Below are 18,402 nucleotides of genomic sequence, written 5' to 3'. Positions count from 1 at the left end.
TTTTTATTTTGAAAAATGATGAAAACTAGGGTTCAAGATCTGGGTGATGACAAGTAGGTTTTGAAGAGAGAGAAAAAAACCCCTTTTTATGCTAGATGTTGATCAAAGGCAAAAGCAATGGATTCCATATTGGAGCTTAGCCTTGTAAATTACATCTCAAGCCCTGAGAAAGGGTCGGGGAAGTGCAACCTAGAGAAGATTCATTTGGATAACTGTTGGAGTCAGAAAGTGCAATATCATAAGATTAGCACAAAAAATCAAGTAATCTTTTAGGGTTTTTGACTTGGGTAAAAAATCAAATATGTGGCATTTTTGTTATTTTTGGATTCAGAGTTTCTTAGTAATTAAATAGAAAATAATAGTAAGCTCAAATAATTTTTGTTGATTTTTTTTTTGGATACATCAAATATAAGAAGCAAACTGTTACACATCCATCAAAGTTTAGGATGCAAAATATAAATTTTCAAAATTTAATAGGCAAATACAATTTTGATCATATTATAGAATGTTAAGGGTAATTTTCTCAATTATTAAATTGCATCTCCTATCTCCTACTGATGAACCAAGATTTTATCAGTATATCTTTATATATATTTACCAATAAATATCGGATAAAAAAAATTATATAAGTATAATTTTTTTCTGAATTCTTAGATGTGTTGGGCTAGCACGCGCCAGTACCAAACACACTCTAATGGAGGGGCGTTGGGTATGGAGCTAACCAGACCCAACTCCGAGTGGGCTTAAATCTATCATGACTCGTCATGTTTTAATCTTTTAGTTGGATAAAATGAGTTGAATATAGCTCGTAATGTAACTCAAAATATTACAAAGATAAAGTTATACTCCACCTATGAGTTTTTTCTTCATAAAAAGAAAAAACTCATAAGTTATAAATATACCATGAGACCTTCATAATAAAGGTTCACAATCTTTATTCTTTACTGCATATATATTTTCAGAACACTTCTCTCTAGAATATTATTGTATTTTTCCTCTCTAAAATACTTATTTAATTATCAGAGAGTCTTCACCTCCACTAAATTTTTTTTTCATGTACTAGCCACAAGTTACCTTTATCTACCAAACATAAAATACAAGCTATCAATCATCTTAATTAAAAAAACATAAAATTATTAAAACCAATTAATTAATCAACTATCCAACTCCGAAGACTAGTCCTTAAATTTTGAGTACATCATCACCTCTACCTTCTCTCTTTCCTTAGTTACCTGACTCGTCACCTTTATTTTTAAAGAGAACATGCAGCCTCTTATCACCATCAATCACAAGTTAGAGAATTCATGACATGTAAATGATTGCGCATAATTACATGTTAGTGAGCTTTCTTGATTATAAATTGTATTAATATCTTGTAACTTATATAATTACATGTTAAGTTATATGTAAGGACTCCATATTAATTGATGAATATTCATTAAATTGGATTTACTTTTTTTATATTGATTTTGGTTGATATTTTCATCATATTAACTTACAAAATCAAATTATTTTATATATGAATATATATCTTCTACATCACAAGAGTAAAATTATCAATATTAATCATGAATTATTTCAATTATAAATAACTTTAAATTATATTGATACTCAAATGTGGCTTAAAAAACATAGATCATATTTAAAGTTATCATCCTCTATTCTGTTTTGTTTTAAAATTTACACCATACAGTGAGTTATTTAAAATTAATTGATTTAAAATTTAAAATTTAAACCATACAATGAATCTATTAAATCTCGATTGATTTAAATTAAAAATTAATTGACTTAAAATTTAAAAAGATTTGAGTTAAAAAAACTTAATTAATTTGATTAAAAAATTAATTAATTAGATAACTTTATCAAAACTCAACTATTAACATGTTAATTTGTTTTTTTAATTTTTTTTAGTTAAATTGATACGATTTTAATTTTTTAAAAAAAAAACATAGGATGAACTTGAGTATTGCTCAGGTGAACCCTCACCGGGTCGGCTTTTAAAAGTATATCCTCGCCACTCCACTCTAAGGCTGTATCAGCTAGAGGTACTCCATTCTCTTGAACTTTCACCCACCAAGTGTCTGTAAGTCTCTCGTCCCTGCCATCTTCTTCCAATTTCGTGTAATTTCATGTTAAAGAAGGTAAAGATTTGATACCGACAAGCTCAACTCAAGAAACACCCACCATGTCTTTGAGCTAATCTAATCTTCTTTACTCAATTGATTGCATTCATGCAACTTCAATTCGTTCTCGTTAACCCCTTTACTTTTCATCTCTAATGATGCACTTTTCTTCGTTTTCATCCACATTAGGGTACATACAGCACTTCCCACCTGCCCTTTTTGGTGGCCGTTCTTCGTTTCTTGAATGCTCCCCAACTGTTTGTGATAAAGTCTCTGAGACTTTTACTTGGTTCTTGTATCACTGAAACAACAATGGCTTTGTACCTGTCTTCCCCTTCCCAAACCGGTTGTTTCCTCAAGTACACCTTCCTCCCATCGAGTACTCCTTCTGAGCTACATGCAAATCCCTCCCTGACTTGTAGAAAACCCAGATACAAGCGTCTTTTCATATCTTGCTCAGCTCCAAAAATTGTTCGTGATGTTTCACTAGACAAGCACGTTGTGAGACAAAGTAGGATTCGGTTTGTTCAAAAGCTTAAAACGCTGCTGTTGTCCAAACCAAAACATTACATTCCGCTCCACATTCTTTCCAAATGTCGTTCCTATCTTTCACTCACGAAACCTTGTTCAATCCGCTCTATGATTTATCGTTACCCTTCCATTTTTGAAATATTTCCAATGCCGACACCTCCGTTGCCATTAAATGCCACCAAGCCTTACTATCAGCTGTGTGTTCGTCTGACCCCAGCTGCTGCAGCCCTTGCTGCACAGGAACTTCGTCTTCAATCTGAAATTTCCACTGATTTAGCCAACAAACTGCAGAAGCTTCTCATGCTCTCTTCTCATCGCCGACTTGTCTTGTCGAAGCTGGTTCATCTTGCACCTGATCTCGGGCTTCCCGCTAATTTTCGATCTCGCCTCTGCAATGACCACCCTGATAAATTCAGGACTGTTGACACCTCGTACGGTCGTGCACTTGAGCTTGTATCGTGGGATGAACAGCTGGCTATTCCTTTGCCCGCTCCGAAAGTTTCTCGTGAGTTGATAGTGGACAGGCCTTTGAAATTCAAGCAGTTGACACTTCGAAAGGGTCTTAATTTGAAGAGACGTCACCGAGATTTCCTGGTCAAGTTGGGAGACTTGCCTGATGTGTGTCCATATAACACATGTTTAGAAGAATTTGCTAAGGAGTCCTTTGAGGCTGAGAAGAGAGCTTGTGCGGTTGTAAGAGAGGTGTTGGCCATGACAGTTGAAAAGAGGACTTTAATAGACCACTTGACGCATTTCAGGAAGGAATTTGGGCTGTCCAACAAGTTGAGAGGGATGATTATAAGGCACCCAGAGTTATTTTATGTGAGCTTGAAGGGCCTAAGGGATTCTGTGTTCTTGGTCGAGGGATTTGATGAGAATGGTAAACTTCTGGAAAATGATCGAACTTCAGTCATAAAAGATCAGTTGATGAAGTTGGTCAGTGAAGCAAAGAGGTTGAGACGAGAAAGGAGAAAGCGTGGTAAGTATGGCAATGATACTGGAGACTCCAATGATGTTGATGAGAATGATGAATTGCTCGACGCTTTTGATGACTATGATGATGGTTTCGAGAATGTGTTTGACTCTGAAGATTCAGGCTTTGATTATGAATTTATTGACAAAGATGACAAATACAATGAGTTTGATGGTTATGGGGAGAATGGAGAGTTATGGACTGCTGATACTTCCTTTGATGGCACCAGAGATGGGGGAGGCTCCAGGGAACCTTGGTAGCATTGACTGATACTGTACTATTTATCTTTGTGAAATATAGGTGTTTTAATGGTAGTTTGTGTATAATGTGAATGATGCTAGCAAATATCAGTGAATTATACTTCTTTTGAAGCTGGACCTTGCGAAGATGATTGAATCCTAAGTACTGACCAAAAAGCTGGATGATCTCTAAGAAATAGATGGAAGTTTGTTAAAATGGTTTTGATGCTAATCTTGGCGTCCTAATTCCTTTGATGAAATAGCTTTAAACCTTCGGCCTGCACATCAAGCTTGTTTTTTATGCTACCACAGTAGCCACAAATCCTATAGAGTATAGATGTAGCATTTTCTCCGGGAGAATGTTCTCCCCGTCTACTCGCTTGGTTCTAAAATGTGCATGGTCTTCAATATCTAGGCAGTGCAGGGGAAATGAAACTTGATCTGCTGCACGTGAACTGATGGGCTTTAAGTACCAAGACCACATGTAAGTGTTCGAAGCATTCCTCGTGTCTTATACCTGGTGCTTTGTTGCCTCCGAGGCCTGCTAGTTAGTTTAGTAGCGTACAACAATGTTTTAATTGTTATTTTTTAAAGTATTTTTTATTTGAAAATATATTAAAATAATATTTTTTTATTTTTAAAAAATTATTTTTAATATCAAAATAATTTTAAAATACATAAAAAAAATTAAAGCAAAGAAAAAAATAAATAAAAATTTAATGTTTTAAAAAATACTTTTAAAACATAAAAAAAATAACGAGATTAAATAATTCTAAAAGTAGCTGACTTAAATTTTTTAAAAAAATTAAAAAAAAATACCAATCTTTTTTCTATAAAAAAAAAAGCTAAAAAGAAAGGAAAAGCTTAGTTACTCAGAGTTTAAACTTATATATAGAGTTAATTACAACTTAATTTCTCTAGTTCAATGCAACAAATTGATTATTGCTTGTGGTTTCATAAAACTACATCATCTAATACTACTGTTTTTCCATATGCTTTTATTTTAATTCAGCTATGAATTTCATTTCTTTTTTTTTTCTTTTTTGAAGAAAATATAATAAATAAAAGAAAGTAATTACATGCTCGAGGTTTATTATTATATCCTCGAGAGCCGACCCATATCTTAATGTTTAAAATTTAATTCTAAAAGGTATAACTCAACTGGTTAGGTTCTGGATTGAGTTCCACTAACCTTAAGGTCACTGAAAGATTACATGGTCGTTAACTTTAGGGCCCGTGAAATTAGCAGAGATGTACGTAAATTAATCCAAATACTCACGTTAATCTATAAAAAAGGTTAAACCCGGTAAAGATATAAAAATTATAGATGATAAACATATTGAGTATCCTACCCCTTACAAGAAATACAAGTGGGTTCAAAGCTATATAGAGAGCTCTAAACCTTAAGATAAATCATTTCTTCCCCTGGAGAAAAAAAAGACCTCATCTTATTCTCAAACTTGAATATTCTATATAACCAAACAAAACATACACGCGCAATCTCACAAAACTCCCATCTCATATTTAAATTGACTTGCACATTATAAGATATCCAACCTTTTCAAATGACTTAATTTATAAGGTATTGTTCAAATCTAACTTCTCATATATTCTTATATCTTTCATTCTATAATAGCCTTGAAAATACCATAATTTTTTGAGAAAAAAATTAATTAAATTAGAAAGCATTTAAAATATATATATATATATATATATATATATATATATATATATAATACATAAATAAATATATGATTGATGATGGTAAAAGAGCTATTTAATTATATTGCATTTTGGAGTCGCTAATCCAATACAATTAACTTTAATTAGGGTATTAAATGGTTATTTGAAAAGGTTGTTTTTTAAAGTATTTTTTATTTGAAAATATATTAAAATATATATATTTTTTATTTTAAAAAAAAAATTAAATTTTTTTAAAATTCGTTTAGAATGGAATGCAATTCCAAACTGATGCTAAATCTAACGGCACAAAAAGAGTTAAAGCCGAAACTTGGCATCACACACCAAATTAAAACCCAGCTTGGCGGGACGAGACGATAAACAAATGGAAAGTTTATTTTTTCCTCGGTCACTGCTTACCCTAGCCTAGCAGAAGCAGGAGGAGAGGGGGAGAGAAATGTTGAGGGGACGGGAGAGCTTGATCCGATTGGTTGGTAAGCGCCGAAGATTCCTCCCCAATCGTAAATCTCTTCTTTCCGATTCCACTTCCATTATCTCTAACTCTCACCCTCCTCAGGTACTCCTTGCACATCACCTCACCTCACCGATTGTGATTGTGGTTGTGATTTTCTTTATTATTTATTTTGATTATTTATTTGTTATTTCAAGCTTTTAATTTCTTCTCTCAGACGCCTTTGAATTTGGGAAAAACGGATGAAAATGAAGATGGAATAATAATGTCAATGGAGAGTGAACAGAAATCCAAATCACCGCAGTCTTCAGATTCGGTAACATGCCCTGTTTGTTCCTCTAAGCTTGCTGCTCAAGACCACATCATCAACTCTCATTTAGGTATAGATTTTTTTTTTAATTTTTAATTAAGGTCGTTTATTATTAGGTTTAATTAGTTAAATGAGATAGAGAGATACTATTCGAAACTGCTAGGTACCAAATATTGTCATTGCGTTACGGGCTTATGATTTTTTTTATTGTTTTATTATTTATTGGTGTTTCTAGATGCATGCCTAACTAGAGGAACCAAACGGAAATTGACGCAGCGCACCCTCTTCCAACTCAACTTCTGCTCACAACCAATGGTGTGTAGTAGGTCTAGTGATGTAAAGAAGTTGGGAACAGGAAATGTACAGGAGGATGCGGCAGTTGGTTTTGACAACTCTACTGCAGTCGATGAAAATGAAGGTAATTTAGGCACATTGGTTCCAATGGGGGAGGCTGTTTTAGGAATTAGCATGGATGGTTCACCTATGAAACAAAAACTGATTGATGACGATGGGATCAACAGCCGAGTTGATTCCTCTTTGTTGAATTTGAGAAGTGAGGTCACGAAATGTATTGAGGCAATAACTGTGGATGACATATCAGGGGAGACTGCTTTAGGAACTAGTGCTGGTGGTTCGACTATGAAGCAAAAACTGATTGATGATGATCGGATCAATGGCCAAGTTGATCCCTCTTTGTTGAGTTTGAGAAGTGAGGTCATGAAATCTATTGAGGCTGTACCTGTGGGTGACATATCAGGGGTGTTTCTTGAAACCTTCATTGTTGGACGTAGATTTAGTGTTGAAAAGGAATTAAATCTTGGTGCAAACATCTGTCTTTTGAGAGAGACAGATAATGCCAAAGATCCCAATGCTATCCAGGTATATCTCATTTCTGCTTTGGTTTTTCCTTGAATTTCAGTTTGTTATAGATTAGTTTTAATGTTAAATCATGTGATCATTTTGATTCAGGTTCTTTTGGCAGATTCCAGATGCTGTAAAGTGCTGGGTTATCTCCCCCGAGAATTAGCTCAATATTTGTCTCCTCTAATTGATAAGTACTCACTGACCTTTAAGGTAATATAGTTCTTAATTTGTGAAAATAATTCTATCCAAACTTGTATGTTTGAATTCTAGATTGTGTTTGAGTAAAGTAGTGTAAAGAAATCAAAGGATGGGTGTCACTTCACTTATTTTCTTGCCATTGAATCTATTCTTGAATCTTGGTGTAGATATTGATTAATATGCACTGATCAATAAGTGATACAGAAAGAAGTGCCAGTGCTTCTTTTAAACAACCCCCCCCCCCCCCAAATCTGATGATGCATAGTTTGCTGATATATTTTACCTGTCCTATTGACTCTCTCTACATTTATGGATTGTTTTCAATATATATATATATTGAAGTAATTTAGCAAGAGTTATTAGTACTGTTGTGAAAGTTTTTAAAGTTAAATTGTTACTTAAGGTAAACAGAAGAACTAAAAATTGTTCATGTGTTTGTTCAAATCAAATGAGAACATGATGAATGGTTGCCACTCCCAAATAATTATAATCCCATCAGGATTGTTTTGCAGGGATGCATAACTTCTGTTCCAAAACATTATCTTGATGTTGTTCCCATTCAAATCGAATGTTGCGAAGTTATGTTAGAAAGCAATAAAGACCATACTGAAATTGAGGACTTCACATGTTCATGGAAAAATGTTCTTCATGTGGCTGAATCTGCCAAGAATTATCCACCTAGTATGACGAAATATCAACAAAACTTTTGGGTGTTGATACAAGAGGTTTTAAAAAGTAATCCCCATCTTTTCACCAATGATGAAAAAATGTTTTTAGGTATAAACTCTGCTATCTAGTTTAATACTTCATCACTTTCTTCTCTTCTTTATAATTTCTAACTATTTCATTGTTATTTGTCAACAGAATCATTTATTTCTCTATCAGATGACAGTCAGAGGCTTTTTGTTCGGCTCTATACACGTAAAGGTTATTTTTTTATCTTGTCAAAAATTTATACTATAGAGAACCCAAGACCTGGATTAATAGGCAAGTTGACAATTATGAGAACAACTAGAATGGCAAGTTATCTGCACCACAAGAACAAAGAGTTTTTAAGGTTTGAGCCTTCAAAGATGATTGGAATAGTTAGATATATGAAAAACAAAAAAACAATACAATATTTACCATAATCTACCCAGATAAATGCGAATTTCATCTCTTTTCTCTCTCCCCCTGTTCTTTTTTTTTTTTCAGTCTTCCCAGATAAAAGGAAGGACCTAGAAATTCTTTATTTTGTTCTCTTTTGGTGATGCATATAAAAGCACCGTGCTCTTTACTAGTGGTGCTTAAATGAACCCCAAAGATAAAACCTGCATGGGTCACTTTAAAGCACTGTGATGGAGTTGTTAAACATTGCTTGAGTTGGATGTTTGAACAAAAATATGATGAATTGGACCCTTGGCTAGGCCATGTTTTAAATTTAATTGCTTGAGCAATTGAACTGGTAAATTTCATCGATTTCACAAGCACAAACCTTGAACCAATGGCCTAAGGATTGAGACTTTTGCATGGTCAAGGTCAATACTCTAACAATTATGCTCAGTGGTTTCATGGCTTGTCTCATAAACTTGGGAATTTGTGGCTTCTCTTGGAATTTTGGTTATAGTAATTTAAACAGATATAGGCTTTGAAATTCAAGAAAATCAAACAAATGGTTTCTTTGTTGAGATTTGTTACAGTGTCTTGTATAAGTGGGACCCAAGAGTATGTCATTGCGTCCATCTTTCTTGTTGTTGCCAAGCTTTTAAGGAAAGCCAGCAATGATTTTTCAAGGAGCTGATTTAGTTTGAACAAGTAGTGGACTCTGTGCCACATATCAAGGCAGCAAAGGAGAGGGGGGGGGGGGGAATAAAAAATATATTGCTTTGCTCGTTTTTATGATGTATTCAACTGTGGTAAGAGTTCTTTTATTTGGTTTGTATTTTTGGCTTATAAGAGAGAAGATATTAATGTGTTGGCTTAGTTCTTTCTTGACTTAACTAAGTGCTTGTACAAAGAGTAAATGAAATTTAGGTATATTGGCTTTTAGGATGAGATAACAATTTCAATTTGAGTGACCTCTGTAACTTCTCATTTTCTCATAATGAAGGTTTTCTTTGATCATTGTTGCTGGTGGAAGTGCTTGAAACTATCTTATTTCTCTACCTGCCTATTGGTTTAAATATTGACATTGTCTCCACATATATAATTACACTCTAATAAATCACCTTCTTATGCTAAATGTAAATTTAGATATCCATCCCCAATACTATATCCCCAATACTATAACTTGCATTTTGCTATTCTTATTTTAGGACCATGGTTTCGGATGTCCAATATTTCATACCCAGAAGTTACTGATTCTCAGCAGGCTATCATGGATCTTTCTGGTATTTAAACTATTTTTATAATTTTTTCTGTAACTTAATATTGAATTTCTGAATGTGGCTTTTGATGGCGAGTTTTTTTTCCTTTCTTGTCATATCAGCAATGGGTTATATGTGCTCCTTTAAAGGAGTGGATGAACTACAAGAGAATGACATGGAAAAGATTTTGAATTTACTCACTGTGTCTGAGCTACGTGAAATTGCATCCATGTCCAAGGTTTGCATTTGTATCATATTTTCCAAAGTACTTGACCCAATCCTATAATCCATGATTTAAGAAGTTCTCTTGTGCTGTTATTGAACATTTCAAAGTCTCAGTTCCCATTTTTTTTCTTGGTTTATAGCTTTACCAATCTACTTCTCATCTAAAGTGTCTTTCATGGTTTGATCTTTTCCAGAATGTAAAATAAAAAAATGAATTAATCAAAATGTATTTGTGAGTGAATATTCTACAATATGACTGATTTCATGTTTGGAATGGTACTAAATACTAAACTACAGTCAATAATTTCAGTATTCATCAGTCAATTCAGTGATGTGGTTCGCTAAATAAGCATGTGTCCTGTGACATTCAACTAAACAAACAAAATAGTAGTCCTTTCCTGATAAAGTCTACAGTACATATTGGACAATTGACTTATTTGACACATTATGAACATCTGTTTTAGAAAGATTTCTTGAACTGTGTCTGAAGATGAAACATCAAAGAAATGCCTTAGAGCACTATAAATATTGCCACAGTTCTGCATGTTTGCACCTAGATGACAAATTTCAAAGGCTGCACTTCCTTATGCCATTTATGCTTCCATGCTAGAGGCAATGTGCTCAAATTTGAAAGGCTTCAAATGAAGGGAAAGCAAAGAGAAACTGAGAGTAAAATGTCATGGTTTTAAATTTCATGTAGACAAACTAACTTTAAGCAAATATATTGATCTAGGTCTTCAGATGGTTCCTTATGTTTGCTTTTTAAGAGGCTTGAATATCTTATGGGGATAGGAAGTGACAAATTCATGGAGGGTTACGGGTTCACAGCTTTTACTTCTGTTATGTGATTTCCGTATTCTGTAATTTGGATATTTAAATGAAGTGTGCATGATAATTATGTCCTAGAAAATAAAACCCATGTTTAACTGCGGCTGTAAATCAGTACATGAAGGCAACACAATCTTTTTTTATATTAAAAATTCTTATAATGATGCAATATGCTCTTCTTGTTTCTCTGATGGAACTTCTTTGTAATTTTCTGTGCTTTATTGAGGCTTCAGAATGGTACTCGTGTTACAAGAAAACAGGATCTTATTGCATCTGTTTTTTCATCCTATGAAGATGGAGTATGGTATTAATATTTTTTTCTGTTAGATGATGTGCTTCTCCTCTTGGAGTGTCAATGAGTATCGCAATTAATATCTTTCATGTTGATTTTGATCTTACCAGCCCATTCCTACCAATCGCTATATTGGATAGAACAGGAATTTGTATTAAGATATCTTCAAAAGCTGAGTCGCTTATCTGGCGCGCTGAGGTGTTCTTTACTTTCCATTGCTTGAGTTAGTCATGGTGGAAATAAGACAAGAATGTTGATCTGGTTTACAACTAAGGTGTTGTTTGAATTTCATTTTGTATGCAGAGACTTTTCTTCCTGAATGGAGAGCAGGATCTGTCAGCATTCCTACTAGTTGATTTGGGCATCATCAAGTATCCAGCATACCACTGCATAATATCGGAACAAATTTTCTCAGCTCGAAGTGACGTTATAGCTTATGAAGAGGTGCTATATTTCTATGAGAATTTGCCTTTAAAATCTTGCTGCTTTTTACCTTCATTAACAATTCATGTTTTACAGGCAATTGAAGTGGCACAAATGATGGATGAATCTCTTGATGAAAACAAAAGTGAATCAGTACTTAGATGCATAAAGATAGCTGAGTCTCGCATGTCTCATACTAAAGCAAGTCACTCAACAGCCTCTGAATTGGTGACTGCTTTTTTCTCATGCTTTTCAGCATCCTGGGTATACTCTAAAGTGCTCTTTCTAGGAGTTTCTTTTCTTGAGCGCGAGCGGAGGTACATAATTCATAATTTAGCCTGGCATTTATGAAATTTTGTAGTGCAATTGGATTGTTTCTCTCTTTATTTTAAGATTTGCAAACTTGCTTTTTTATTTATTTATTTTATTGTATAGAAAATCATGAGTGCCCTCTCCTCTTCCTGGGCAGCACTTCTTATTCTCTTCATGTTTCTACCATTTTAACTTTTTTTTATTCAAATGAATGGTCTCATCCCTAGAGACATCAAAATAAAGAAATATAATAAGTTTTCATCCCTTCCCCAAACAACACGGAAGTTCTTGGCTCCACCTGCCCGCCCCTTATAATGTCTTTGCAAATTTCAGAAGCTATTCATTCTGCAGCATATGTTTTCATTGCAAGTGAAATTTAGTAAAGTTGAGATACTTCTGAGTTCTGAATGATCTTTTTTTTTAAGTTACGAGGAAATTATGCATATCAAATCAGTACGATGGGTAACTATGCATGATCATGTGATAGAATTTATATGTGCTTGTTGATACATGTATAAATCCATGCATATCAAATCAGTATGGTGGGTAACTATGCATGATCATGTGGTAGAATTTATATATGCTTGTTTATACATGTATAAATTCATTCTGGAAAAACCATTGTGACTGCTTTGGTCTTTCAAGTGACTGATATTGATTCCAAATAAAGAAAATTGATCGTGTGCTTGTGCAATGTCAGTTCTCCTACATTCTTTGAACTAAAAACCTCATAGATATTATTGAAGTTAGCTGTGTCAGTGCTACATTGATATTTTGTGCTCAGAAACTTGTTGCTGCATTTTTAAGGTAAGGTACAAAAGCCGCCTCAGAAATTATTTTCCACCATCAAAGGCTCCTACACTATATTTCAAATCTAAAACTCATAAGATAGATGCAGACCAGAAAAATCAACCGTCATTTTCAACCATTTTAAATAATTTCTTTTAACAAAAAAGCCCTTCAATATACTTGCTAATTGATGGGAAAGTGGAAAAGATGTGGCAGCGATGAAGATTGTGCTGGTGGTTTTGGCGGCTGGACAATGCATCTCTTTTCTCTCTTTTGCTCTTTTCATCCAATTCGTTGTTTTGCTTCCTAGGGTTGATTAGCACTGTTCTAAAATCATATGCCAAGAGCAGAAAGAACAGTCAAAGAATGAAAAGTTGCTTCAGGGTATATTCGTGGATATCCTTTTAGGATGTTGGAAGGGGTGTTGATTGGTCAATGGCAATCTGATGCTGGATGATTCCTGCTCTACTTCTGGAAAGCATTTTCTTGTGTAAACAATTGAATTTTTCTTTTCCTTTTTGATACAAATGTTTTAAAGAAAGATTTTATCCTGGTTTTCAGAATCAAATTTGGTGGGTGCTATGGTCAAAGCCAAAAATCTATTTGCACAGAATTTTTTGGTAACAAAATTGTGTTCAGCTGTATAATAATGTATATCCATTTAAGGACAGTTGTATTATTTTGAGCAAGGCATCTCTCTTCTGTTTGTGTTTAAGGAAATAGTCCTTGGTAATGGAAGTGCAAATGCACCCTCATGTTCTCCTGTTGATTACTCTGCAAGTCAAAATCTGTTTTGTTTGTAGTATCATGTGAATTATTAAATAAGACAATTCGAGCATCATAAAAACGGTGCTGCATCATGTGCAATTACATGAAATGTCTAAATGAACTGAAGTTCTCTTCAGGTACATGGATGCAATTAATTTGTTGAAGAGGTTGCTTTTTATTTTCACTTGTGATGGAAGAAGGGGGAACTGGACACTGAGATTGTCTATTGATTTGGAGCACGTGGGCTGTCCCAATGAGAGCCTTTTAGTTGCTGAAGATGGGTTATTGGATCCATGGGTACGTGCTGGTTCAAGAATGGCATTGCAAAGGCGCGTTCTTCGCCTGGGAAAACCACCAAGGCGCTGGAAAGCTCCTAGTTTCTCATTGTTTATAAAGAGGAAGATCAGAGAGGTAACTGATTGGGTGATTCTTTCAGATTTGGGATGCTAGTGAGCTTGTAGTTCAATGTTAATAACTCAAAATATGCCATCATCAAACAATGTTCTGTTTTACAAATTCCCACTGTTAATATAGGTTCATATTCAAGGAAGACCTTTGAACTGTGAAGCTGGAATAAAGAGCAGATTCTATGGAGAAGATGGGGCACAATGTGGAGTTGAGCAGCTTGCTTTACAGTATTATGCTGGTCAAGGTGGTGGATGGCAGGGTGTTCATACAGAAAGTGGAATTTGGTTAACAATTTTTGCGCTTCTTATGTGGGACATTATATTTTCTGATTTACCAAATGTCTTCCGCAACAGATTTCAGGTATTGCTTGTATTTAAGCTGTAAAACTCTCATCTTTTGGGTTTTTGTATGTTTTGCTGCAAAATATTGATGCTCAAAACTTCATGGTAGACAGATAGCCTATCATATGCATACGTTATATTGTTTCTAACAGCTACTGCCCCATCATCAGTCTATCAGAATAGTCTTATCATTGTTGTATTGAAGATATTTTAAAAAAATTGTGGAAGAGAAGTTTAGAAATGGTAGTGGGCAGGTTTCCCTAGTCGGGGAAAAAGACAGTTCAAGTTTCCCTGCAGATTTCTTTTATTTTTAATCATTTAGTTTTATGTTCAAGATTTTCATTATATAATGATTTATTTAAAATGAATTACTAAAACAAAATAAAACCTTATGAGAACTTATGAATATTTGTTAAGTTTTGGCTTCCAATTCCATCGCTGTTTTGAAAATTTTTGGATTTTTTTTTATCTTTAAATTAATTATTTTTTTATGTTTTGGGATTATTTTAATATGCTAATGTTAAAAAAAAAAACACATTTTTAATGTATTTTCAAGCAAAAATCATTTTAAAAAAAAACATCTACTACACTCCCAAATAGAAAAAACATCTACTACACTCCCAAACAGACACTTAAAGCTTCTTCTCAATGTATTTGCTACTCAATTCTTCATCTGATTTCCCCTTTTGTTATGTGTAGTTTGGCGCTTCACTCTCCAATTTTTGCCTATTTTTATAGAATTTAAGAAAAAATATATTTTATTTTATTTTATTTTGCAGACTGCTCCCTTGGATTTAGAGACTGATAACTTCTATCCAGCAAGAAAGAGCCTTATAGAATCCCAGTTGCAGAAAATTTATGATGGCACGGCGGAGATGATCCTCATCACATCATGGGAATTGCATTCAGGAACAGCTTGTAGGGGTGTTAATTGGGACCGGCATTCTCTCCCGGAACTTCGAGCCGCTGTTACCTGCGTTGGAGGCCCTTGTTTGGCCTCTCTCTGCCGACACCTTGCTCAAGATTATCGGAGCTGGTCCAGTGGAATGCCAGATTTGTTGCTGTGGCGCTTCCATGGAGAATACAAAGGTGAAGCCAAGCTTGTTGAAGTTAAAGGCCCCAGGGATTGCCTCTCTGAGCAGCAACGAGCATGGTTGCTGCTACTAATGGATTGTGGGTTCAACACTGAAGTATGTAAAGTAAGCATTATGCCATTATCCACATGATGACAAGCTGGTGCTCGTAAGACTGTTCAGACATGCAAGGATACTTGCAGAAGCTTACTGAAGCAAATTGTTGGAGTATCATACAGATGGCTTCTTCACTTGCAATTACTGTCTACTTCAACGCATAAAGTTTCCAAGGGAGGGCCTCAATTCGTCAGATTCTTGTTAAAGACACAGAGAACCCTCAACCATGCTATTAAATTGCCGTTTAGGAAAGCAGCCCAAACAACATTTTACGAAAAAAAATTGAAATTTTTTTATATATATTTTTTGAATTATTTTATATGTTAATATCAATACTTATTACTATCGAGATGCACATAATTGTTTGGTAGCAAAAAGGAGACATATTTTTGACGTTACATCATGTACATGTTGATGTAATGATGACATTAGCTAGTAATGTGAACACATGAGCATAGTTTTTAAACCTGACCTGGTTTAAAGTTTAGGTTTTGGATTTTGACCGGGTTATCAGGTCAGTCAAATTAATTTTTATTTTTTAAAAAAATTAAAATGGTATTGTTTTAGTAAAAAAAAAATCAACAGGTTGCAATCAGATTTTTAACCGGGTTTTGCCGGGTCAACCTGTTGGCTCAGCTGAGTTATATTGTATCATGATTTTTTTTATTTTTTTATCAACCCGGTCCAGTTTCAGTTTCAAATTGACCTGTTAGGCTAGATAAGATTTCAAAATTATGTATAAAAATACAAGTGTCAACAGCTAAGTAGGATAGTGGTTAGGGTTTTTCTCTTGTTATCTTTGCATTTCATGGGTTTTGGTTTTACTTTGTGGTGTTGAGTAAATGTGGTTTAAAATGGATTTTATTTAAAAATATATTAAAATAATATTTATTTAAAAATATATTTTTGATATAGTATATTAAAATAATTTAAAAATATAAAAAAATTAATTTACAAATAATGGAGGTTTGAGTGATGATGGCTTTTGGAAATTCTCAAGAGTAAAAGCTTCTATAGAAGTCAAAGAATGGCTCCTCCTCCATCAACAAGAATGTGCATGGTGATGATGATGGGTGTGTGTTTCTATAATTTTTTTATTATTATGCATGGAAGCATGAGGAAGGTAACTTAGATACATCATTTTATATGTATGCAATGTGGCGTACACAGCCATATGTAATAATTCCATTGCCTCATTAACTCTTTTTATGTGCTTGAAGCTCACTGCCCGCCATGATGGGAAATCAGGCTCTTCACTTTGTCCCTCTCCTTTTGCTATAAAATGAATCCCACTAGTGTTCTGTGATCTTCAATTTTATCCAGACACAACAAAATTCAGGGTTATTAATCTCAATTCAGATTAACTCGAGTTAATTTAGCTAGTAAATTTTTTTAAAATTAAAATAATATTATTTAAAAAAAATAAAAGTTGATGGTTAACTCTATGTTAGTTTTTATTAAAATATAATATAGATTAACTAGGTTTCTATGACAGTTTATCTAACTAAATTTAATAATAAGAAGAAAAATTACTTATGTTAATGGTAAGAAAAATTACTTTTAGAAAACCAATCAAGTTTTGTATGTATTCAATTTTTTTTTTTGTTAGCATTCTCAATTAAACCTCTCTAGAGTAATATATTTATTTGTTAAATTAGAATGTGTGAGAATGTGGTGCAAACCATATTCTTTAAAATTTTAATTTTTTGACTAAAAATTAATTTTTGTTGTATGTTTTAGATTGTTTTGATACGTTGATCTCAAAAATAATTTTTAAAAAATAAAAAAAAATATCATTTTAATGTATTTTACCATAAAAAGTATTTTTAAAAACAACTATAATCACACTCCAAAACAGGCTAAACGTAAATATTCCATCATCAATGCAAACTAGCTACTTCAAGCGTTAAAATAAGAAATGAAAAAAAAAAACAAAGAAATCACCCTCTCTAGAGTACTGAATAAATTTCATAATCGTCAACCACAAAATTTGAATTTTCACAAGCTTTTGATCATAAAAAATAAAGAGTTTTTCTACTTAAAAATGAGATTAGAGCAATTTTTCTATTAATTTTATTTTTCAAAGGTAGAGTCAATGACATATTCTATCGAATTTAAAAAACTAAGATCTCATTCAATACTCGCCAAAAATAAATGAAAAAACACGAACCACGAGTTTTTCTAGTGTGATAATTTATAATAGATAGGCTTTAATCAATTCGACATTCTTTTTCCTCTTTAAATAAATCATTAATTTTTTATAGTAATACTTATTTTAATTATCATAAAAGTAAATGATCCCCAACCACCCACGACGATCCATTCGCTAGTTTTGTCTAAATTTTCAGTTGGGTTCCGTAATTCCATTGTTTGTTGTTACTCGAGAGCGAGGGGTTTTTTTTTTTTTTTTTCCCTTAATAATAAGAACAGGAATGGGCATCACACGCGCCTTTTTTGCTTTTTATTTGCGGGACCCACTTATATTTATTTATTTTCCTGGTATTATTATTCATTGTTTTATATATAATTATAAAATTTGGGTTGGTTTTTGAATGGTGCATTTTGATGTTTCAACTCTGTCTTCCACAACAATGTTTTAACCCTCACAATCTCATCTTCATTCTTGGGTGGCATGCGTGGAAAAAATATGTCGAGTTTTGCATTAGTAGTTGGTTTTTTTTTTTTCTTCATTTCTTTTCTTTTTTTTTTCTCGGTTTTCGAGTCAACCCCAGTATATTTTTGAAGCAGCCCTTTGAATTATTTTTCTTTCAAATTTAATCCTTATTCTTTTTATTTTTATTTGTTTTATTTTAGATTCTCCATACAATGAGATTTTCCTTTCGATTTAATCCTCCTTTAGTTTTTTCAGCTTTCAAATTTGATTCACATTTTTCTTCTTTCGATTTTTCTAATTATTCTCTCAATTAAATTATCTTTTTGAATGTATCTCTTGATATTTTATTTTATTCTCTTAATTAGATTTTTTTTAATTGCATCCCTTAGTATTTTAATTCATTTTATTTTATGTTATATTTGGTTTTTATTCTTTTAATTTCTATTTATTTTGTTTTTAATTTTATTTATTTCATCT

The 18,402-nt window shown here is 33.1% G+C and overlaps 2 protein-coding genes across 3 annotated transcripts; both read left to right on the top strand.

Moving 5' to 3' along the window:
- Positions 1 to 1,959: 1,959 nt before the first annotated feature.
- LOC133691237 (protein WHAT'S THIS FACTOR 1 homolog, chloroplastic) lies at positions 1,960 to 3,998 on the top strand. Its single transcript, XM_062111658.1, has 2 exons — positions 1,960 to 2,083; positions 2,313 to 3,998. The coding sequence occupies exon 2, from the start codon at positions 2,436 to 2,438 to the stop codon at positions 3,885 to 3,887; it is 1,452 nt and encodes a 483-aa protein (XP_061967642.1). The 5' UTR covers positions 1,960 to 2,083; positions 2,313 to 2,435; the 3' UTR covers positions 3,888 to 3,998.
- A 1,902-nt stretch (positions 3,999 to 5,900) lies between these two features.
- LOC133690861 (fanconi-associated nuclease 1 homolog) lies at positions 5,901 to 15,777 on the top strand. 2 transcript variants are annotated; one of them, XM_062111125.1, is made up of 15 exons: positions 5,901 to 6,123; positions 6,236 to 6,398; positions 6,564 to 7,207; positions 7,298 to 7,402; positions 7,903 to 8,167; positions 8,255 to 8,317; positions 9,685 to 9,759; positions 9,858 to 9,973; positions 11,022 to 11,092; positions 11,191 to 11,278; positions 11,384 to 11,524; positions 11,600 to 11,820; positions 13,510 to 13,783; positions 13,907 to 14,140; positions 14,901 to 15,777. In XM_062111125.1, the coding sequence occupies exons 1-15, from the start codon at positions 6,004 to 6,006 to the stop codon at positions 15,345 to 15,347; spliced, it is 3,027 nt and encodes a 1,008-aa protein (XP_061967109.1). In that variant the 5' UTR covers positions 5,901 to 6,003; the 3' UTR covers positions 15,348 to 15,777. The 2 variants fall into 2 exon arrangements, with proteins under 2 accessions (XP_061967109.1, XP_061967110.1); XM_062111126.1 differs by having other exon boundaries at positions 5,918 to 6,040.
- Positions 15,778 to 18,402: the final 2,625 nt, after the last annotated feature.

Source organism: Populus nigra, chromosome 4 (genome assembly GCF_951802175.1).
Source record: "Populus nigra chromosome 4, ddPopNigr1.1, whole genome shotgun sequence".
NCBI lineage: Eukaryota > Viridiplantae > Streptophyta > Magnoliopsida > Malpighiales > Salicaceae > Populus > Populus nigra.
This window is presented reverse-complemented; position numbering and strand designations above follow the sequence as displayed.

What these genes read in the sequence shown, in the direction of transcription:
- LOC133690861 (XM_062111125.1), top strand. Translation starts at nt 6,004, where the DNA reads ATGTTGAGGGGACGGGAGAGCTTGATCCGATTGGTTGGTAAGCGCCGA. An exon ending in GGCTATCATGGATCTTTCTG is followed by an intron (nt 9,760 to 9,857) that starts GTATTTAAACTA and finishes TTGTCATATCAG; the next exon opens with CAATGGGTTATATGTGCTCC. An exon ending in TTTCTTGAGCGCGAGCGGAG is followed by an intron (nt 11,821 to 13,509) that starts GTACATAATTCA and finishes AGTTCTCTTCAG; the next exon opens with GTACATGGATGCAATTAATT.
- LOC133691237 (XM_062111658.1), top strand. Translation starts at nt 2,436, where the DNA reads ATGGCTTTGTACCTGTCTTCCCCTTCCCAAACCGGTTGTTTCCTCAAG.